Source organism: Ictalurus punctatus, chromosome 2, assembly GCF_001660625.3.
Source record: "Ictalurus punctatus breed USDA103 chromosome 2, Coco_2.0, whole genome shotgun sequence".
Lineage (NCBI taxonomy): Eukaryota > Metazoa > Chordata > Actinopteri > Siluriformes > Ictaluridae > Ictalurus > Ictalurus punctatus.
Window position 1 is genome coordinate 19,270,733 of NC_030417.2, and position 23,370 is coordinate 19,294,102.

Genomic DNA, 23,370 nt, shown 5'->3' on the forward strand with positions numbered 1-23,370 from the left:
TGATTTGCAACATTTTATTTGCAACAAATTATTAGTCCACAAATATATTTCAATACTGTAAAAACTTGTCAATGAACCAAGGAAATGATATTATGTTTAAAACATATGCTGTACATGATGAAAATTGTGTTAATTGTCCTTTGGTTTGTTGTACAAAATGGAAAATAATTATGCACTACTTGCTAGTCACATTTATGTCAACATATGAAAATAATAACAATATAAATAATAATAATAATAATAATAATAACAATAATAATAATAATAATAATAATAATAAGTATTTGAAAGGGTAGGTCTATAATTCAACACTGCTTGAAATATATCTGTTCAATATCAAGATAAAATTTTCATGATACATCAAAGACCTCAAAGCAGCAATTTCGCTTTTATTAAATTTGGTTCATTTATTTATTTTAGTGCAAAAGTTCACAATGGTGAAATTTAAAAACCAGGCCGCAACATGTGCAAAATAACTGTTAAGAACAAGTGGAATTATTATTAAACTTTGTACCTTATTTAAAATATATTTTAAAAAGTGTGTATTTTGATTGGCACACTATGGGCCGGAATGAATAAGATTTTTTTTTATCATGTGAAGCTTTCTAATGAACAGAAAGGATTTAGGATACAGTAGATATCGACTACATTCACGCTCAAAATGATTGGCATTTTAATCTACAACTTCTTAAAACAAAAAGCAGCAATTTGACATCTAATAAATCTTAAGGCTTTGAGAGCTACCTGAATCCGAACCCTTAACAAAGATCCAGTGTTAACGCCGCGGAGCAACCTAGAAGGCACACTGAAATTAAGGAAAGACATAAAACACGAAAAACATGTCTACATCCATTAAACGGCACACTACCATCATGTCTAGATTTTGAAAAGAACATAATAAATAAAGACAAGCATAAACGTAAACCAAACGTGTGCTTTTCTGGTAAACGGACAAGCATATATTTCACAATTCCACCTGAGCCGTAGTTTTCATAATGATGCGAGAGATGAAGATACTCCCAGGAGATGTGACAATGTGCTGATTTCCTTCACCAAATCCTAAAATACATTGTGACTACTGGTCACATCTGAGATCGTTCCAAGTCTGGAACAGAACTTGGAGTATTTGTACTGCGACTGTTGAGACCCAGTCGACGTGATGGAGCTGCTTTCCCACTCGAAAGAAGGTGAAGATCACGGATGAGCCAGGTCCATCTCCTCCAGCAGGCCGTGCTTGCCCAGGTGGTAACGCGCCAGATCTTTCCTGGTCACCAGACCCATGACCTTTAACACAAATACACGGCACATGGTAAGAAAATTACACATTCCACACAGTCCTTTAACAACAAAGTGTTTTATTCCTCTCAATTCCCTGATAATTCAAATGTTTATTTATTAAAAAACATTATACTTGTACATCACTTTTTTTTCCTCTCTTGAAGAAAAAACCCTGCAGCTTGTCATGTTCGAAAAATGTAGTAACAGCTTTACAAAATCACGTACACACTTCATTAATTAATGAAGAGTGGATAAATCAGTGAAAGTCTGTGATAAAAGTTTTGTAAACAAGTTTTACAATCCTAGAACACAGAGAAAAAAGAAACCACTGTTACACACAAAAACCCAAGCGGAGGTCAGCAGTTCCATGCAAACAGCATAAACGATAAGCAGCACATTCTACACTGTGCTTTTACTGACCAGAGACCACAGCCCCGCCGTCTTGTTTCCTAATGGCTCACAAAACTTTGTGAAAGTTCAAAGTTAACCTAGAGTTAAATTTTTAAAGTCAGTACACAGTCAGCACAAAGTGAAGGTAAGCACTATCAGAAGCAAATGTGTCTCTTTCACATCCCATGTCCTTTCCCTTTCAGTGAATTGTTTTTGATGGTGGTTCCATGATGGTTTACATCTACAAAATGTCCCTATCTTTTCACACGTTTATCTGTTCTGTTACAGTATTTTTCGGTTGTGCTGGGTTCAATCTGCCGAAATACTTTGTCAAATTTAATGCGCTGAGGTGTTTGAGAAAGGAACGCAAAAATAAATCTGTACTAGTTTCTGTCATACCATGTTCAGATTTTCTGGCTGTGAATACTTACTTCATAAGTAAGTATTCGGCTTGGCTCAACTACACTCAAGCGAACCAGGACAGCCAGGAACCTTGGGGTGATTCTTGATGACAGCTTGACCTTTACAGACCACATTTCAACAACTGCACGGTCCTGTACGTTCATTCTGTACATCAAGAAAATCAGACCCTATCTCACTGAACAGGCTACACAGCTACTAATACAGGCCCTTGTCATCTCAAAACTGGACTAATGCAATGCACTACTCTCGGGCCTCCCAGCCAGCTCCATCAAACCCCTTCAGATAATTCAGAATGCAGCAGCACGCCTCGTCTTCAACCAGTCCAAAAGGACCCATGTCACACCCTTCTTCATCTCCCTCCACTAGCTTCCTGTAGCCGCCCGCATCAAATTCAAGGCCTTGATGCTCACCTACAAGACCTTGTCTGGAACAGCACCCCCCTACCTCAACACTCTCCTGAAGGCTTACATTCCCTCACGCAATTCGCGATCGATTAATGACCGATGCTTAGTAGTGCCTACTCAGCATGGCTCAAGGTCCCTTTCCAGAACCTTCACACTATCTGTACCTCAGTGATGGAATGAACTTCCAACCTCAATCCGGACCGCAGAATCTGTCACTATCTTCAAAAACAGCTAAAGACACAGCTCTTCTGTGAACACCTAACTAAACCCTATAAAAAAAAAAGAAAGAAAAAGAAATAATAAATAAATAGATAGATAGATAGATAAATAAATAAATAAATAACCACCTTATGCTGGCTCTTACACCTCTACTCTGCACACTTTGTTTCTTCTAACTCAATTAAAGATCTTGTATAATAGCACTAATACAATAATTTTATTGTTCTCTGCTTGATATATTGCTTTGCTTGTATTTCCTCATTTGTAAGTCGCTTAGCATAAAAGCATCTGCTAAATGAATAAATGTAATGTAAATGTAAATGTATTTGTAATGATAAAGTACAATGTTTGGTTTACAATGTGACATGTACCCAGTGCTTAACTGTGTGGTAATCTGGTATACAGCTTGTAGATACAATGCGGTCCAGAATAATTGGAACCCATCGTGAAAACGAGCACAAATTAATATATATAAAAAGAATGGCGCTGAACATGTGTAAAACTGACATTCTGAGCAACTAGTGTATGTGTTCATAATTTAATTTTTTTGTTCAGTTTGTGCAGGTTGTGAATGAATAAATAAGGAAGAATATACATGATTTACATATATCCAAAACCTAAGTGTGTTCTTATCCAACCTCAATATTGTTGCCAAAAACAGCAAATCTAATGCTGTGATGTGATATGTTTAATTACAATTGATTCTTTTATTAATTTGCCCTTAATCGCAAGATTTTTCATACTTAAATAAGGTTTATAGTACTAGTTAGGAATAATATTTGTTAGTTGAAGCTTTATTTAAATTCATAATTTTTTTTATAACTATTTATAATTGTAATTACTTAATTATAATGATTTATAATAAACATTAAAGTTGAAATAGCAGTTATGTATGGAGAAAACTGCAAAATGATGGTAGAAGATCCCAAAGGAAATTTGTGGCCACTTACTCAAAATAATACAAATAGAAGATTTGGAGAAAAACAAAAACAAAAGCAGCATTTCCAACATAGCACTTCAACATTTTTATAAACTAGGGCATTCGTTCCTTACCGTGTTCCCTTCATCAATCACCACCAAGTGCCTCAGCCCCAACGCCCGGAATAACTTAAACACACGAGGGAGGGATGTCTCCTAGATAGATATAGATAGATAAATAAATAAACGGTTAGCATGAGCTTATTTAAAACAGAACTACACTGATGATAGTGAAAGCAGAATCACAGAGCAGACCTGAAGTACGGTGTAGGGGGTGGGGTTCATAAACTCCGTCAGGTCCATCATGCACTCTCGCTCATCCTGGGAGACGTGGATAGACTGTATGGGGGGGAAACGGGGATACGCGTCCCTGAAGTCCTTTAGCCGCAGTCTGCGCCGGCCCAATTGAGAGTGCGCCCTCTCCACAAACACCTACACACACACACACACACACACACACACAAGGTCATTTAACTGACTATGTTTACATGGACAGCAATAATCTAATTATTGAGCTTATTCTGAGTAAGACAATATTCTGATTAAGGTGTTAACAATACTTCTTTCATGTTCCCGTTTTACATGTTATAGAACATAGATCGATTAACAGCACACATAATTACGTCCCCACGCCATGCCATCCAACGTTCCCTCCAGAATTTCACGTATCAATATACAGTTCGTTATTTTTAAGTTTACGAACGCTTCAACTGCAGTTATTTGTCATGCTGTACATGCAAATAGACGACTGCTTGAAGCCATGGGCTGGGTCCAAAATCGCGTACTTACCTACTATATAGTAGCCGAGATACATGCATTTCACCTACTATATAGTAGGTAAGTACACGGTTTCGGACGCAGCGTGCTCTCTTGTTTACCGTCAAACGGTTGAGCACTGCCTTGTGTGTACGTGTCCTGTCGCAAAATGCGGCGAAAACTCCCACACGAGGTTAATATTGTGATTAAGGTGTTTACATGTCTATAATGCATGTAATGCAATTACTCCACGTGTTAATTGGATTAAGTCAGATTAAGGTAATCAATAATCGCTGTTTACATGGTAGTTTCTTAATCAGAGTATTGTCTTAATCAGGTTAATATCGGATTATTGTTGTCCATGTAAACGTACTGATTGACATTTGTATTACTAAATAATGATACACCTCCTCCAAACCTTAAAACCAGTAACCAAATGTAAAACCTTGCTCTGAGCTTTTAGTTAATTTTTTTTTTTTTATATATATATAAAATCTTTTTTCCAGATGTTCTCAGAATCCTTGTTTCTGATTAGTCAGAAGATCACTGATCAATGTTGAATCATTTTCCAGAACAGCAGCTCTGATAGTAGTGCAGCTTAAAATTGCAGGTTTATAATAATATAGTAATTAAACTTGTGATTTTATTGAGGTTATATACTCCAAAGTGTCATGCAAGTATGCTGAACAGCCATGCTGACCTTATGTTTGAGCAGGACGATGAGCTGAGAGCGGAGGATGAGGCCGCAGAGCTTCCCAGGCTGCACAAACAAACAGAAAAAAACTCCAGCTCCAGATGGACACATTACAGCAATCCAAAGTGGCCAAATATAGAGGAAAGTCAGTTTGCCGTCCCCAAACCATCCTGAGCATACATAGGAAATGGTAGGTACCTCATCATCTGTGCCAGCCTGCATGATTACAGGAAAACCGTTGTGATTAGTGGACATGGCGCTGAGAACGTCCACTATGGTGCCCACCTTCTCCACTCTCCTAAAGCATGTGACCGGAGAGCTCATGACTTCTCTATTGGACAGAAAAGAACATGAAAAATGTCATCAGCCCTGTTTATTGTCTTACGACATCATTTTCACTTTGATAAAGTAGAGTACTTTGACCAAGTACAGCGTCTCAGAAACTTGAAACCAGAAATCAATAATATGGCCAAAAAAATGTAAAAACACTTGTCTGACACAAACCACTGAAGTTTACAGAATGCTAATGTGTAGGCAGTACTCGAGTGTAGGCAATACTCATGTGTAGGGAACACTCGTGAGTACGGAACACTGAACACTGATGTGTAGGGAACACGGAACACTGAACACTGATGTGTAGGGAATACTCAATTGTTCAGAACACTCAAGTACTCGGAATACTGAAGTGTTTCGGAATATTAATACATATGAAATAGCATGGTTTTACACAGGACAAACAGTACACTATGGTTATATTAGATATCTAAGCAACATTAAAATGGCATTTCACTCAAAACCCTCCCATTTGCACAGAGAGAAAACATCTACGGATTGCATCTCGTCCTCGTGTTCAGAATACTGACATTAAAGGCTGCAAGTGAATTAATCAGTAAATAAATGACCAAGAGGACCCTGAAGCAATGTTGCATTACAGGAAGATATAAAAGCAAGCTTGTTTTTCTTGGTCTGATCGTCAAAACAGTCCGGTTTAGTGAGGCTAATAATGTACACTACCTGGCAGTCAGCCAGTGAGAAGTAGCAGGGGCTTCCCAGTGGAGGAATGGAACACTCTGCAGCTTAATGTGTACGTCATAAAGGCCCTGTGAATGATAAAACCACAATGATATGGAAATATGCGCATTTGGACTAGAATAAACTAAAGTTTGGATTCAAAATTTTAGTCAAAATGTGTATGAAGGACATGATTAACAATATGCACTTCTATGAAATAATCCCCCACGATCTTGGCAGTCATCAGCACCAGCATGATGGGCAGGCCGTAGGTCACGTTACCGGTAGCTTCCACCAAGATGACCGTGAGGCTCAGGGTCATTCTGACGATGCCTCCTGCAAAACCCCATGAAAAAAAGCTTTCATTTCATATGTTCATGTGATACTGTAAGGCAATAAGACAACACAAGGAAGCTTAGCACAAAGAAGCTGTCATGAAGGTCACACGTCACTGAAACATCTCTGACTCACCTAGTTGGGCCGCGGCTCCCATTAGGGCGTACTTTCCTGGATCTGTCCAAATCTTAACAAACAACAGATTACAGTCACACAACAAGGCTCAGCTGATCTTACAGAGCAGTCATAGATCTTACCCACAAAACAGGATCCACTTAGAAAGAACAAAGGAAGGCTTAAATAACGTGATTAAAAAGCACAGAACAGAAACAAATTCAGGTTTTTATAATCAACCAAAAAAAGTCATACTTTTGATCCATATATAGTTATTTAATGTGTGGAACATTCATGAAACAAATTCGTTCCTGTTCTCACTTATGTTATAGCAGCTATAAACAGCACTTCTGTTACTGGCCTCTTTTATACTCTCTCAAAGTTAATAAGACAAAAGAAAAGACAAACCACAGCTTATCATGTTACAAAGAAACCGCAAAGTGGAAACTCCTCCATCCTATGCCAAGGCGCTGACACTGGAGATTCCGTTAAATAAACTCCTCCTTATAGAAAACTTCAACAAATCAACAATTACATACATTTTTTAAAAACCTGTTTATGTGAAGTGTCCTCTGTAAAAGTCCCTGTGAATGAGCTGCTGCTAAAGAAACGATAAGAGATCAGAACGAGCACATTTGCTGCTGCACTACTCTCACAGCTGCTGTTATGGAAAATTAATCAATACCTTCTGAACAATAAGATTTGCTGTGCATTGGTACACTTCAAAACACTTCTATCTAGTTGATTATAGCGTTCCGCTATATAGTTTATTTTTATTTTTGTACTTGCATCATTTTATGGCAACGCTCCAAGCTGATATAATGCCTCCAAAGGCAATTTGACAACAAATATCAGTCAAGATGTTGAATTTTTTTCTTGCAGAAACGTGAAGCATGATATACTTTCTGTATAAAAGTAACATTTCCAACACAAAATCATCCTCATTTCATATTCCATTATAAAAAGGTCAGTTGTAGATGCCTTGATGTGGGTTCCGTTTGGACGAATGATTATAAATAAAGTGGCTCTTTATGTAGTGCTTAAACTCACTGTAATTTTACTGGGGAACACTAAGGAGAGAAGGATGCCAAAGAGTCGCCCCCATGCCGCCCCGATGAGAAGCGAGGGAATGAAGACCCCCGCTGACACGGCCAGGCCATACGTCCAGCACGCCAGGAAGAAATAGGTCAGGGTGAAGAGTCCCAGAGTCTGCACGTTATAAGTGCCTGTGAGGAGGAGGAAAAATACACATTAAAAATAGTGACAGAGAAGCAGAATTATTACATAAAAAAGGAATGACGTTTTAATATTTCATGCATCACTGCTTTCAGTGAGAATGTTTAAAAGGAATAAAAATGTTTTCCGTGGGCTGTACCAAGTGATTGGTCAGACAATGTTGATTCATTTTCTAGAACAGCAGCTCTGACAATAGTGCAGCTACAAATCATAGGCTTAAATTAAAGCGCTCATTCTATATTGACAAACATTACTGTTTCTATAGTAACGACTCATTCACAGGGTGCTGCTTTCTGTATGGCAACATTTATTTAAGATTTACGGAAGGAGTCTCCAGTGTCAGAGGTAAAGCTGTAACTTGAGGATTTCAGGAAAGACGCTTTGTGGTTAATCAGTAACAAGCTGCATTAACTGCATTACACTAGGAGCAATCACACACATGCATACACGCGCGCACACACACGCACACACATAAACGCACGCACACACATACACACACGCACGCACATACACGCACACACATACACACACGCACGCACCTGGTGGACTATGAAACAGACTCCTCACACTCTTCTCAGGTGTGTTGAAGAACGCCGTTGCCATTGCGTTATATTCTCCATCAGCACAAAAGAGCTAAAAAGTAAAGGCATTCTCTAAACTGTGAACTCTGGATTTTCACTAAAATTAAACTATTACTTCTAATCTCGCACCACCATTAACAGAGCATTTGAATATTATTATTTTTAATCTGAAATAATATATCCACCTGTAGAGAATATTCCTGCGATGAGTCCTTCAGTGGCTGGCAGTCGGTGGAGAAATAAATCATGGTGAAGGACACGGTGGCCGAAACAGCAGCCACCAGCATGGCCTCCATCACCTGCAGACACCGGCGGTGCACGTACCTGAGAAACACCGTTCGGTTTATGGTTCGTAAGTCTACATTTGAATGAATTTTGACATCTCCAGCTTGCGACGCCTTTACCTGAGGCTTTACCTGATTCGGAAAATAGTCAGCCAGTAATTGAGGACATTGAACAGCGCTCCCAGAAGGCCACCTGACAAGAGAAGGCAGAGAAATTGGAAAAATCTGTCAGTGATCACACGTTTTTAATAATAGCGCTATTAATTAAACAATAGGATAGCTTTAGCTTACCGATGGCTCCCATTATTATGAACAGAGGAATCTCATAGATACTATACTGCACACTCTGCAAAAAAGAAAAAGAAAAAAGTACACCCCAAAAAACAAAACGTTATCTGTCAGCACTGTTTAAAAAAGTTCACAATTTAATCCTAAACTGGGCATCATAAACATCCCTCACTTGTTTGGTACGGTAATCAAACATCAGCTCCATTTGGGGTAAAGGGAAAAAAACAATGTGTACAAAAACATCTTTTTTTTGGCCATAATATCACTTAACTAAACAATAAATAAATAAATACATTTTTAAAAACATGACCTAACTTTAAGCTTTAGGGAAACTGATGTGCACTCTCAGATCTGGAAGATACGACTTAACCTTTCAAATGTAAAAAAAAACCCCAAACCAAAACAAAGGCATTACCATTATTAGAGTTCAAGTTATTAGAGTTGGCTGCATTATTAGAATCAAGTTGTATATGTTAATTGATTTGTGAGGACTGAGTTTTTAGAGATATTAAAGATGTCAGTTATGATTTGTTTCAGTTAGAGCGATTAGTTATTGACTTTTTCATATTTGAGTTGTTAGTTATTAGTTGTTATGAGTTATTTGGATCATTGTTTTCAGAGTTATTTGAATTTTAGAGTTATTAGTTATTGTATTATTAGTTATTATACATTAGTTATTGAGTCGGCTGTGGCTCAGGTGGTAGAGCGAGTTGTCCACTAATTGTAGGGTTGGCGGTTCGATTCCCGGCCCACATGACATGACTCCACATGCTGAAGTGTTATTAAAGTTAATACAGTTATGAGTTAGAGTTATTAGATTATTAAAATTATTAGTTATTTGAGTTGTTGGTTATTAGAGTTTTTAGTGGTATATGAATTGTTAGTTACTTAATATAGGTTTGAGTTGTTAGTTATCCGAGTTTTGTCACTTGTTAGAGGTTAGGGTTGAGCTGTTAGATATTACAGTTATTTAAATGGTTAGAGTTATTAGTTATTTAAGCTGTTAGAGTAGAGTTAGGGTCATTTGAGTTGTTAATTCTATGAGGTATTTGAATTGTTAGAGTTATGTCAGTTATTTGAATTGTTAGAGATATTCAAGTTAATAGCTGTTAGAATAAAGTAATTTGAGAACTTACTTCCAAGGTAAACCCGCCAAAGTTGATGAGACCAGGGTTGGAGAGCTCGCCGAGTTTCCCTTTGTAGCAACTCATGAAGAAGTTCAAGGTAAAGGTGGAGATCATCGATGCAAAGAACTAGTTTCAAAAAAGAAAATTAAGAATCTGAAGATATCCCTGCTGGAGGCCTACTCGGTCAATACTGAAAATCTGACACATTAAATACATGACTTTTACATGTCTTTCTGTGCAGGTCACAAGGGTCGGCATAATAAAACCTCATTTATACCTGGATATTGTTTGCATCTTGTATCTGGATTGGATCATGAGAATATAATAACTATGTGTCACTGGTTAAGTGGCTAGAAATCTGATTACTGTAAAAATGCAAATTAGATCATAAAGTCTGACTTCCTACTAACTAACTTTCAGTGTTGTTCTTCTCGTCAAGGATTATGAGCTATGCTAAAGATGACCGCTGCATCACTGACATGTGAGGTCCAGTGTGTGGATCGAGTTACATTTGCGTTGTATAACTGGTGCCTAATATTCGTTCAAAGTGGTTTGAGTGTTGATTGGATTTAAGTCTGTTTTAAATGCAACTGCTGTGTTGACAAATTCGGCAGGTTTATGTGGATAATACAGTACGCTATACAGACACAGTATAGAAGACTAATTGAGATTATAAACAATTATCATCTACATTATTAATCATAAATGATCAGCACATCACTCACAATCCTCCAGGTGAGCATCTGATTCCAGAAAGATGCCCCTTCCTCTAAACTGAACAGGACTCCACCTGTATAAAAGAGGACAAAACATGTTGACCAGAGATATAAGGAAACAGTTGATATCGCATTTACTGCTGGTGATGTGCCATATCGGAAGGTCCAGATTCTACTGCAAGCCAGCATAAGTCTATGGAGTGATGCGGCTTTAGACCAATAACTTCGTCTTTAAATTAGCTTTGTTACTGACGGCAAAAAACTGTGATCTCTTTCTCTTATATCTGTCTGAGAGGAAAACTTCTAATCATATATCATAGAGGTCCTTTAGGACAATGTAAATATCAACCTGCTCAATCAGGTTAAAAAGTTGTGATTAAAGTTGTGTAAATGTTTTCAGCAGCCAAACTGAACAAAAAAAATCATCAATAAATAACCAAAAGTTCATGGCACAGCTGATAACCATTTAGCTCCATAAAAGGTAAACAGCTAGAAATGACAAAATGACAACTAAACAAAGAAAGAGCTCACTGTAAGCGCAGAATGTGCCAAATCTTCCAGCAATGCAGCTGAGCCACTGCAGTGTGTCAGCTACCATAGACACACACTAACGCTTCCTCCTTTTATAGGGTTCCATTAATTTTGTCCTAATTGAATGGCTTGTCTTAAATTATGGATTTCTTTCTTTCAAGTCATTCATATCAACCGACAAATATGAGTTTTGCAAAATTTGCATTAGATCTGTGTGTGTGATTTAAACTAGACAGCGTACTATAAAATCGCAGAAACTCATCACCAATTATACGATTTGAATCCGATCAAGGTTCACATTAATAGTGTCCCTATGTAAACTTACACAAACTCAGAAGCGAACGTTTTTCCAAACTAACCGGATTTTCATAAATACTTCACTTCCTGTGTCAATGCTCCTGCGAACAATTTACGAGTAAATTTATTTGTATAAATGAGACCCGAAGTGTGTAAGGCGTCTCACCGACAGGAGCTCCGAAGGCAGCAGAAACTCCAGCAGCAGCTCCGGCGGAGACAAAATCCCTTTTCTCCGTGTCCCTGCGGAAATACTCGAAGATCTGCACACAGTCAGACGATTATGACATCACAAGCAATATGGACGACGTACGAATATTGTACATGAACCCAAAAATTTTAGATTGCGCATTATGTTTTTACCTTTAAGTCTCTTTTGAGAGACGTGCTCCTGCCCTGGGACACTCCGGCTGCTACAACGGCTCCCGAGTGAATCATTGGCCCTTCCTGGTGAGAAAAAGATGACCGGAAAAATTAAGTTTCAGGCATTCCCATGCAACTGTCATAATATTTGCAGATATTTTCCCAGTCTTTATTATAGAAAGAGAAATGGCATGGTTCAGACTGGTGCCACTCATGAGCAGGATCATGAGACCGAGCAAGCAGTCGTAGCCTGGGATAATATTTTGATAAAATTGTAGGATGAAAACAAACCGTATTAGATCATGAGAAGCCAATGACAACAATTTATACAATAATTTTCATTTATATATAATATAATATAGACAAACAATGCCAACACAACGTGATACTTTCACTTGCAGTGGAAATGTGACCTGCTTTTTGTCTTACCTTCCCCACAGCGAGACCTCCAGCCACTGAGCAGATCACACCACACACTTTCACCAGCAGAGTCTGCAAGAAAACATGCAAATACACGAACACACACACAGCTGGCATGACCAAATAATTCCTGTCAGATATTGTATTACTCCAAGACCACTGTAATACAATGTCTGAGACGGAAACTGTATGTCTTTTTCACTTCCTCTTTTCAGGCACAATCTTATTTACAGGAACAAATTAGAGTTTTGAACAGTGCTCTCTTTGTATACTTCCTGCAAAAATATTGGCACCCTTTAGGTGAGCCACCAAAAAAAATGTTGTTGGACTGTATAAAATATAGGATAATAATAAATCAATTTCACGCAAACAAAAACTACTCATCTTTTCTCAAACTAAAAACAATTCTTATATGAATTTTTGTTTTTATAGATTTATCTTCACTTAAAAAGTACGTGCTAAAATTATTGACTCCCCTGAAGAACAACAGTGATAAATGATAAATTGTATTTTTTGTTCTATTATTTTACCTAAAAAATATATTAGCAAAAATATTGACACCCTTACAGAATGTTCTTAAAAACACCTAGATTTTATTTGTTATTATCTGTATTTGGGGAATTTGTTTGTATTGACTTCTTTGACCAAACATGATGTTACAATGATGAAAAATCCCTTCACCTTCCATGATTATGGGAGGAAACAAATTGGGTTTTTGAACAGTACCCTGCTTGTATACTTACTGCAAAAGTATTGGCATCGTTTAGGAGTGTGATCTGAACAAGCCAGGCAATGAATTTGAAAATACATAAGCAGTTAAATTAGCACAATTAGGATCATCATCAATTTTTTTTTTGGTTCATGCAGTTGTAAATTTGCCAGAAATTATACAAGTGATTATACTGCTCCCCCAGGCAGTCAGGAAGATGCTGAGAGATTTGGGGGGTGGGTGGGTGGGGGTTACATTTTAAACTACACAGCATGTCATAGATGAGTAAACATAACCGAGGGGTGCCAATAATTCTGGATGTAACCGTAGTTACAGTTAGTGATCACCTTAAGCCGGACGACTCGTGGGACCTTGACTCCGTTTAGGTAACACTTGATCTGTGGAATCCCGCTTCCTGCAGCGATGGGCTAAAAACACACAAAACCACGTCACACGCAGCGAAACACAAACGCAATCTACAAGTAAAAACAATGGATTAAAAAGTAGAAAATATTCTAACATCAGATTCTGAATGATACAAAAGCTGTTCAGAAGATATCAGCTGTTACAAAGGTAAACAGTGGACATAGAAGTTATTTAAGAATATTGAAATATCATTGCAACTGTTTGAACTGAGGTCATTTTGCTTTCTTTTTTTTTCCCACCATGAGAAAATTTAGCTGAACCACAGATAAACACAGACCTCAATGAAAGCGACGATGATTGCTCCGAACATGACGAAGGCCGAGTTGAGGACCACCCACAGGATCAGAGAGACGGACAGACCTCCATCTTCGGTGAATTTCTCAATGTCTGGTTGTTCAGTTAATGACAACATTTATATGCATAATCACTGAAAAAAGACGCCCAGAATCCAGATTCAGAAAGCTGACTCTCAGACTATTTTATTTATTTGTTCATTTATTCACTAATTACTCCACAGAGGCTAGTAAATATTTATTAAAGCACCAGGGTGCCATATTTGCTGAAGAAACATTTTACTCAAGATTTAAAATCTCAGCTAAACAATTAACCATATTATGATTTTTTTTTTTTTGCTTAAACTATTAAACATACAAACGTAGATTTATACCAGCTCTACCAATTGCATATGAACCTAAAGCAAGAATGAATGAAGGAGTTAATAAATGGATAGACAGATAGAGTTGAGCATCTAGTATTTTTTGCCTAGGGTTATTTTTAATTTGTTTGTGTTAAACAATACAGCATTAGAGTGGCAGTACGAAACTTTTGGAAACCTCTCTGTTAGAAATTTATTATTGCAAGTAGAGCTGCAACAACTAATCGATAATAATCGATTATGAAAATCGTTGTCAACGAATCTCATTATCGATTAGTTGGTCTGCGTTTACTCATTACGTTACTTCTCTTCCAAAAACTAGCTTCGGAGAGTAAATACTAAAGTTGTGTCCCAAATGAAGTACTATACACTTACACTATGTACATTATGTACTCTACTGTCTAGTGTGTGGATTTTAGAAAGGTAATATCATCTCAAATTTATCACTAGCGGGTTTTTTTTTTTACTAACTATATTATTATAACGAATATAAATGAATTATAAGCCGCTTCGCAGATGACGGTGCATGAAGTCATACACACGCTAGCATTAGCAGACACCCGAGTCACCAACAATGACTTTATTCAGTTTACTGTTTCTGTCAGCTTTACCTTTTATTCCCAACACGACCTCAGTCTCCATCAGACGGAGTAGAAATCATCAAGTGACTGAGGAAGCAAGTCCTCTAAGGCAGGACAGCATTTTATATTAAATATTGCGGAGATCTCTGTGCTGCACGAGCAAAAACTCATGTTTATATCCAAAATGCTCCACTGTGTGTAAGGGTCAGGGGAAACTGGTGCGAGTGGCTAAAAAGTTTGGTTTAATTCCAGTTTGTTGTCATTATACGTTGTATTTGCGTGCTTGCAGTGTAAATTCTGTCGTTTATTATAACGGAAGTGTTTCTGTAAAGCTGCTTTGAGACAATGTCTATTGTAAAAAGCGCTATACAAATAAAATTGAATTGAAGTGATCTGTTAGTAAAGAGGCCACGTTGCTGATCACGTGCAGCATAGACGCGCTGATAGAGTGCGAGTAAGATCTGTAATATCTAATTAAAACTCTATGATCAAAAGTAAACATCCATTAAAAAAATAAGGCATAAATACTATAAAATAATACGAGTCCAAGTGAGCACTGCCTTTTGGTTGCAGCTTAAATAACTGCAGCCATTTACAAATGTGATCATACTTCACATCACCAGCAGAGTTCATCTCACATTAGGTACTAATTCATTAACGCTAATTTATGATGTTATGAAATGTTCATAGACTGCTTCTTTAAATCACAAAGTTTTTAGCATTTAAATGATCCACTTGATCGTGGTGCCTTGATTTAGTTTATATTATATGTATTAGATTATTTTGCTCTGCATGTTGTAGGAATAAGGATACTCTCCTTGACCACGTCGTACTTCAATCCAGCCAGTTTCTCCACCACGACATCGATGAAGCAAGCGATGAGTCCCGTCAGGATGCCGATGAGCCCGCAAATGAACCAGCGACTGATCTCCAGACATCTAAAGCTCTGAACACATACAGATCATGAGAATTCAATTCACAATAAACATATGAAATAATGTAATATCGGCCATCTGTATTGCGCTGGTTTGTCACTGACCATGTGACTCATGCGCCTTTCCTCATCCAGAAACAACTGATTCTCGCTGTTGTCGTAGTCCAGACTCTGAAACAAACAGCGAAGGACATGTTAATAAAACTGATACCACAGCACTGTTCAGTTCTGCAATCTGATTGGTCTGAGGGTAAAAGTCAGAGATAAAGCTGTAACTTTAACACTTTTATATGTTTGGACTTATTTACTATAGAAGATCACAAAAAAGAGAGTCTAGTGAGGGAACAACTCTTTACAGCTACTATAATGTACCTAATAACAAGAACTAACTTGTATCATGAACAATAAATGGAACTGTAAACAGATAAAAAAAATATGACGTGTCATACGAATAAAAATCTTGCCTTAATGATTATTTTGAGTGTTTGATTCTTTACTGGATGTGACATTTACAGGTCTAAATTTATTATTATTGTTAAACATTTTTGATGCTATTAACCATCTACACACATTTTTAACTCCAGATGAACTTAAGATCTTTCCCAGCTTAACTGACGTCACCTCGCACCGAAAGCACCCGATTTTACAAGCATTCCAAACCAGGTCTGGACTAAGAGCCTCGTGTCCTCAGAGCTCGGGACATTTTAAGTGAATTACCTCATATTTGAGCGAAAGCAAATTCTCATTGTGCGGAATTTCACTCGGTCGGTGCCTCACAGGGTCCTGCTGAGAGAAAAAAAGAAAATATTAGGACATAGAAGCATGGATAGCTTTTATTTATGTTGCACATTTTCATGAGGGGTGCCAATAGTTTTGGAATTGAGCATGCATGAGCGATATCTAGCATTTAAATAAATTGGAAGATTGTATAGTGTTATTTTAATGTAATATACTTTCAAAGTGTACAACTGTGTTCTGTGAAACACGATGCAAAATTATTGCCAATTATTTAGCTCATTTTCAAGAAAGGTGCCATTAATTATGGACTTGACACTGTATAAGAGTGAGGGTTTAAACAAATAGAATGGCTGTGTAGGTTTATATTAAATGCAATATTCCTTTAAGGAGTGTAATTTTGTTCTGTAAAAATGCTTGTTTCAAAAGTATTGGCACCCTTCACAGTTGTATGAGTTATTACTTTTTTGCTTATTTTCATGAAGGGTACCAATAATTCTGGAGCTCACACTGTGTGAGAGATAATTTGAGCTAAAACATACAATAGGAGGGCAGTGTAGATTTTTATTTTAATGCAATATTCCTTCATGGAGCACAATTTCTTTCAGTAAACGTCCCCTCCCCCCATCACCCCTAACCAAACATTTGTAACAAAATTATTGGCACCCTTCAAGGTGCATGTTTTCTTGCTTCTCGTTCATTTTCCAGAAGGGTGCTAATAATTCTAGACATCACAGGGCATAAGTGGTATTTTGAGTTCACATATATGGGAGCACTGTACAGTTTCATTTTAATGCACTATTCTTTCAAGGAGCACAATCCTGTTCTGTAAAAGACTTGTTGCAAAATTATTGGCACCCTTCAGAACGCTAACAATGCTTGAGAGACTTGTAAATGATCTTAGACCCTCATGAAGCGTCAACGATAACCACCAAAAAATTTTAAATTTTGTTCAGAAAATACTATTATTAAGAAAAGACATTGCATATGAGGGTGAATTATCATCAAACAGGATGCCAATAATTCTGAAGCTGACTAATTATACTGAAGCTCACGCCAGCTACAAAAAAAAATACATCAGACGAAATAAGACTCAGTCTGTCTCATTTCTAAAACTAGAATACTGAATCAGATTTTCCTCCTGAGTGGAAGTCTGTCAGTAAAGCGCTTTAGTTTCTTCAACGAGAAATATTTAGACAAAGACTCTTTATGACTGTCCAACTGTTTATTCAACACAGATTACAGCCTGGACTGTGACCTAGAAGTAAAATCCATTTCAAAAACATTTAAACAAGCCATTCTTGGTGAGCAGCTTATTAAAGGCCCCTTGAAACGAATTAAGAGCTATGGTTTGATTTTATATGGTGACGTATTTCCTTTCCTTCATGACTCCATGCCTGCCTACTTTAACCATGACGATATCTTAGACACAGAGTGTTTTTAGAGTTAGGTAGTAGGTGTTTGAGCTAAAGTCGAGCGTCAGGCTCATCACCAGGAGATATCTGACACATCTGAGTGGTAGATGAAATAACATTACTGACTCTTACTGATGGACAAGCTCTGACAGCAATTCAGCCTCCGGAAAGTCACAAAACCATACAAACATAAAACCAAACACCCCCTTCCGAATCAAAGCACTCCAAGCATATATTCTACACAAGAGATGGTTGGAAAAAGGGAAAGTTTGCAGAAAGACACATGACCAAATACACAAAAAAACTAATGAGCTGCTACAATAGAGCAAGACACACCCCTGGGGGGGACGTGTACTTTCTATAAGGACAGGATGAGAATACCTTTTTCTAGATTCTAAGAGACCGATACAACAAGCTCTGAAACACCACTTCTGATCTGCTAACCACAAAGGGGAATAAGAATTAGTGCTGCCCACAGAAACTGGAGTGTGTACACACAGGAATTTACAGTAACCACAATGTTAATCATTCCAGATTCATAGGTCGATCATGGTTTTTATTAAGGGGGAATGAAAGACGTATTTTTGACTAATATCTCCTTCCAGCATACTCTGACACAGTAATAAAGAGCTTTGACACAGAGTGTGTAATGTTTTGCATTTCAGAGGTGAAGATTGTGAGTTTTACCTCTTCTGCCGTTATAGCCTCCTCCTCCAGATCCACAGTGCTCATCCTGCCTATGTGAAACATATTGCCTCCAGATGGCTATAAAATAAAAACAATACCAAAAAATATATTTCTTAAAAGATGCATTATATCAGAGACTTCTAGCTTTCTGATTATAACCCAACTTCACCAGACACTTCTGCAAAAAAAAAAAAAAACTAATTTAGGAAGCAGAGGGATTCTGACATTCCAGGATTGCAAAACACCTGCTGTTCTGACTGCAGCCTCGCGAAAATGAAACTACTGTTGTCATTAAGGATATTTTATAGCTTCAAGTACAAAATGAGAAGCGCAAAACCATGAATATGTGCTAAGTAAAGTCAGCTTCCTACCCAGCTAACCAGATAACTAGACAACTTGGTTAACTCCAGAAGTCTAGCATCCCTGCTACAGATATCAATCACTTACACAATGCAAAACACCCACAGTGTTTTTAACATCATGTTTATTTAGTTATCTCTCTGACTGTCACAAAGCGAAGTGTCAGCTGTTGTTTGTGTTTTTGTTTGCTAACCTGCCCGCTGTATCTGCTCTCCTCAGCCCCGTTCAGAAGCGGCGTCCCTTCTCCAGACCACGAGACCTTCTTCGCTATGTTGTTAGCCATGTCAGTGGTGTTAAAAAAAAAAGTACAAAACTTATTTTTAAAGGTGCTAAAATTAGCCAGCTAAGGCTGAAGAACCAGCAGAAACGCTTCGTCGCCCATGACTAACAATCATACACGGTCTCGTGACGGAGCGCGAGACAGTCCACGAAGAAGAAACACGGAAGTGCGAATGAACTACTCATGGGAAATGTAGTTTTTGTTTTGTTTTGTTTAGCAACATCGAGCTAATCGTGGCGGCCATATTGACGAGATTTCTGTCGTCTATAAGGCAGAGGTTCTCAAACTTTTGTAACTAAAGCCCCCCCAACCCCCATATTGGTGTAGACCATTTATAATGATTATCTATTTTATATATATATATATATATATATATATATATATATATATATATATATATATATATATATATATATATATATATATATATGTATAAAATGTGTGTGTGTGTGTGTGTGTGTATATATATATATACACACACATATATATATATATAACTGTAATATATGGCTCCCGGTCATAAACCCCTACAAGGAAATAAACATTAATCATTTTGACTGCAGATCAGGAGTGGGTAAAGACAGACTGATGATCTGATCTATATTATATATACGTGTACCTTAGATAACGGCTCTCTGAACGCCATGGTGGGACGTTCCTGAGTTGAAGTACTGTACAATCCTAAGCATTAGATCACCCCAATTACTCTTGTATACTCTTTTTCCATACCATCGTGATCTTTGCCTGACGAAGCCATACACAAAACATATTTGACATTTGGGGCCTAATTCTAAAATCACCAGATACCAAATGCACAACCGTTTTGTCTTGCTGCCATCACAAAATAAAAATGTTTAAACCTTAAGTAACATAGTCACGGAGGGTGCATATATTTTTCACACTACATGAAGTTTTGGGATCCTTATAGACTGTGGAACAGAAATGTACTCAGTGTGTCTCCACCGTTTTATTTCATATTGGAGTACAACCATTTTTCTTTTTTACCATTAAGGATGAAACACTTGTTTCTTTTAAAACACCATCTTTAAATGTTTTTCTACCTCCTAACTAAACCCTCGGACTTAAGACACGATCTTTGGAGTTGTTGACGCCCTGCTCAGGGTTAAACAACAACGTCTTTACATTACCTTCATTAATAAATTGTCAAACTCTTGGTTTTGTTTTTTTTTGGAGAAAAAGTCAGATTCTCTCTCATTTCAACAGGTCCTCTTGTTGGCAAATACACAGCAATCTTCTAAGGGTATTAGGATTTCTCTGAGCAGACATTGTAACAGATAGTTGCAGAGTTTCTTCTGTGTTTTAACTACAACGTCTTAACCATTATTTTAACACTGAGACACACGACTCCCTTTAATTCGTTAGCAAACACATTTGTAAGAATTCTGGTCAGCAAAACCCCAAAAAGAACACCCCTCTCTCTCTCTCTCTCTCTCTCTCTCTCTCTCACACCCACCCCCGCACACCCACATGGTCACCAGAGGTCATAAATGTACTGCTGGGACATGGGATGTCAAAGCATAGACAAACGCTTATGTATTTAGCGACAGTTCTGTGTAAGTATCCTCGTTGGCGAACCATTTTCTGAAATCTTGTTTATAGTTTAAACAAAATGCACGATTCTTTTAAAACACCGTCTTTAAAAAAGGTTTTTTCACCATTAAAATAACCTGGTTAGAAGGTAGGATATGTAATACGTATTTTCATTTTCTTCAGACATATTGTCACTTCAGTCTCCACAACGAATAACACCGATGGTTTTGACCTTTCTTTCAGTAAAAGAGAACAACGACATCATACAGCCTTGAAGGACTGTAGAAATGTTTTACACATCACAATGTTTTTCTCAACAACGTAGCCAATAAATAGTTCAATTATTTCACAAACCTCAGTCTGTTCATTTCTTGACAGAAGAATTACACATAGATCATACACATAGGGAGCTACACATGCATAACATGTCCACAATTGTAATACATCCACCACATTCAGTCACCAGGTCTAGTATTTTCTGATAGATTAGTTACACAAACTGATAATTACCACAGAAGTAATTTCAGAAACAAAGATTCACTTAAACCACAAATGTACACATTGGTAGGGATCGTAAAACCCTGAAACACATGACTCGTCTCTTAATTCATTAACATAAACACACTGTAAGCATTCTGGTCAGCAAACCCCCAGGAAACACATGACTCTCTCTCTCTCTCTCTCTCTCTCTCTCTCTCTCTCTCTCTCTCTCTAACACACCCACACACACGCACGCACACCCACACACCCACATACACACACACTTCAGACACTGTCACCAGAGCTCATAAATGTAAAATTTACACTATCTACAGAACTGTCACCCCGGGAAAACACATGTGTAGGACAGTGTGTATAGGCCTACAAGACATCGCCCGAAAAATGTGTCTGTTAGTTTAAACAAAACTCTCGATTCTTTTAAGCAACACTTTAAACATTTTACATCCTAAAGGGTTAGGTTTAGAAGGCATGTAATACGTGCGTTTCTTATAAAACACCATCTTTAAAATGTTTACCTCCTAAAGGGACCTATTTAGAAGGTAGGTAAAAACTTTTTTTTTTTTTTTTTTAATTAAGTAAAAAATTTCTGCATTAATTGATTTAAAACAAAATTTACGTTGTAGTACATTTACATTTATTCATTTAACAGAGTGTTAGGGGACCTGTAGACTGAACAAATACTAAGGACATTACAATGTGAGTATCATTTCACTTACAATTAAATTCTACTAAAGCAATGAATTTGGGGCATGTTCTCAATTGTGATATGACCAATAGTGCACTCGTGTATAGGCTACACCTGCTAATACATTTGATGGACTATTTTGCACTACTACACGTAGCTAATGCTAGTCATATTTAGCAGTAGTAGACACAGAGTGTTTCTTTTTTGTCTATATTGCTCATTTCATTCAGTGCTTTAACGTCTATAAATCCTGCAGAGATGTTACGTATGAGATTTGTAATGTAAATCACACTGGATTGTACTTACTATTGTTATACAACTTAAAGGCAGTCATTTTTCCTGGTTTAAAAGACTGCATTCTACTGCAGACAATCTAAATGGAGAAACGTAATTTTAAAAATTATTGTCAACTTAACAACTTGTGTTCATAATTATGGTAATTTAGTACATAACACTTAAATTCCTTTTAAATAATGTGAAAATAAAGTGTGTTTGTGTGTGTCATATTTTTGTTTGGATGTGTGTGTGTAATACACATGGCCATACCACGTATGGTAACATTTGTGTCTGGAATGTGTGGGAACCCGATTTAACATAACTGTATATTTTTTATGATCTACCTCAGAGTGTTAGAAAGAACATGTGTGCAACGTGTGTCTGTGTTTATCCGTAACGGATGGGAACCTACATAGCCATTCCATGTATAGTAACATTTGTGTCAGTAATGGATGGGAACCCGATTTAACATAACTAGTAACGTTTGTGTCAGGAATAGATGGGAACCCGATATAACATAACTATATATATTTTTATGACCTACCTCAGAGTGTTAGAAAGAACATGTGTGTTGCACACATGGGTGTGGGTGTCTGGAATACATATGGCCGTACCATGTATGGTAACGTTTGTGTCAGGAATGTATGTGATCCAGATCTAACATAACTATATATATTTTTATGACCTACCTCAGAGTGTTAGAAAGAACATGTGCAATGTGTGTGGGTGTGTGGAATACATATGGCCGTACCAGGTATGGTAACGTTTGTGTCAGGAATGTATGTGATCCAGATTTAACATAACTATATATATTTTTATGACCTACCTCAGAGTGTTTCCTATTCTATGTGAAAAGAAAGAACATGTGTGCAACGTGTGTGGGTGTCTGGAATACATATGGCCGTACCATGTATGGTAACGTTTGTGTCAGGAATGTATGTGATCCAGATTTAACATAAATATAAATATATTTTATGATCATGACCTTTGACCTAGATATAGAGAGTAAGAATATGTATCTTTTTGACCTTTGACCTATACCTGTAAAAAATAAGGTTACATTATATACAAACTATTTCTCTCTTGTGTTCATTCAGAAGACATGCCCATTGCCGTGATTTAGAGCTGATGG

General features: G+C 37.3%; 1 protein-coding gene across 3 annotated transcripts; it reads right to left on the minus strand.

Moving 5' to 3' along the window:
• clcn7 (chloride channel 7) lies at window positions 1–19,364 on the minus strand. Of its 3 annotated transcripts, XR_008393058.1 has the most exons (26): window positions 19,139–19,364; window positions 18,586–18,663; window positions 16,466–16,534; window positions 15,854–15,919; window positions 15,628–15,760; window positions 13,856–13,965; window positions 13,500–13,580; window positions 12,453–12,515; window positions 12,024–12,107; window positions 11,830–11,923; window positions 10,845–10,909; window positions 10,129–10,245; window positions 8,996–9,050; window positions 8,837–8,897; window positions 8,606–8,744; window positions 8,379–8,472; window positions 7,654–7,829; window positions 6,625–6,676; window positions 6,362–6,489; window positions 6,157–6,242; window positions 5,341–5,473; window positions 5,149–5,208; window positions 3,948–4,124; window positions 3,768–3,848; window positions 2,660–2,764; window positions 1–1,284 (listed from the first exon to the last, which is right to left on the minus strand). XR_008393058.1 is itself a non-coding variant. In XM_017458057.3 (25 exons), exons 1-25 carry the CDS (start codon window positions 19,226–19,228, stop codon window positions 1,195–1,197), a joined length of 2,379 nt encoding a protein of 792 aa, XP_017313546.1. In that variant the 5' UTR covers window positions 19,229–19,363; the 3' UTR covers window positions 1–1,194. The 3 variants fall into 3 exon arrangements, 2 of the variants coding, with proteins under 2 accessions (XP_017313546.1, XP_017313537.1); XM_017458057.3 differs by lacking the exon at window positions 2,660–2,764 and having other exon boundaries at window positions 16,466–16,531; window positions 19,139–19,363; XM_017458048.3 differs by lacking the exon at window positions 2,660–2,764 and having other exon boundaries at window positions 19,139–19,363.
• Window positions 19,365–23,370: the final 4,006 nt, after the last annotated feature.

Bases quoted from the DNA above. Each gene is read 5' to 3' on its own strand.
- clcn7 (XM_017458048.3), bottom strand. From the start codon at position 19,228: ATGGCTAACAACATAGCGAAGAAGGTCTCGTGGTCTGGAGAAGGGACG. The intron at 9,051-10,128 runs GTAAGTTCTCAA...TCTTTTTTGCAG, and splicing joins TTGGCGGGTTTACCTTGGAA to AGTGTGCAGTATAGTATCTA. The intron at 4,125-5,148 runs GTCAGCATGGCT...GTGTGTGTGTAG, and splicing joins TCGTCCTGCTCAAACATAAG to GTGTTTGTGGAGAGGGCGCA.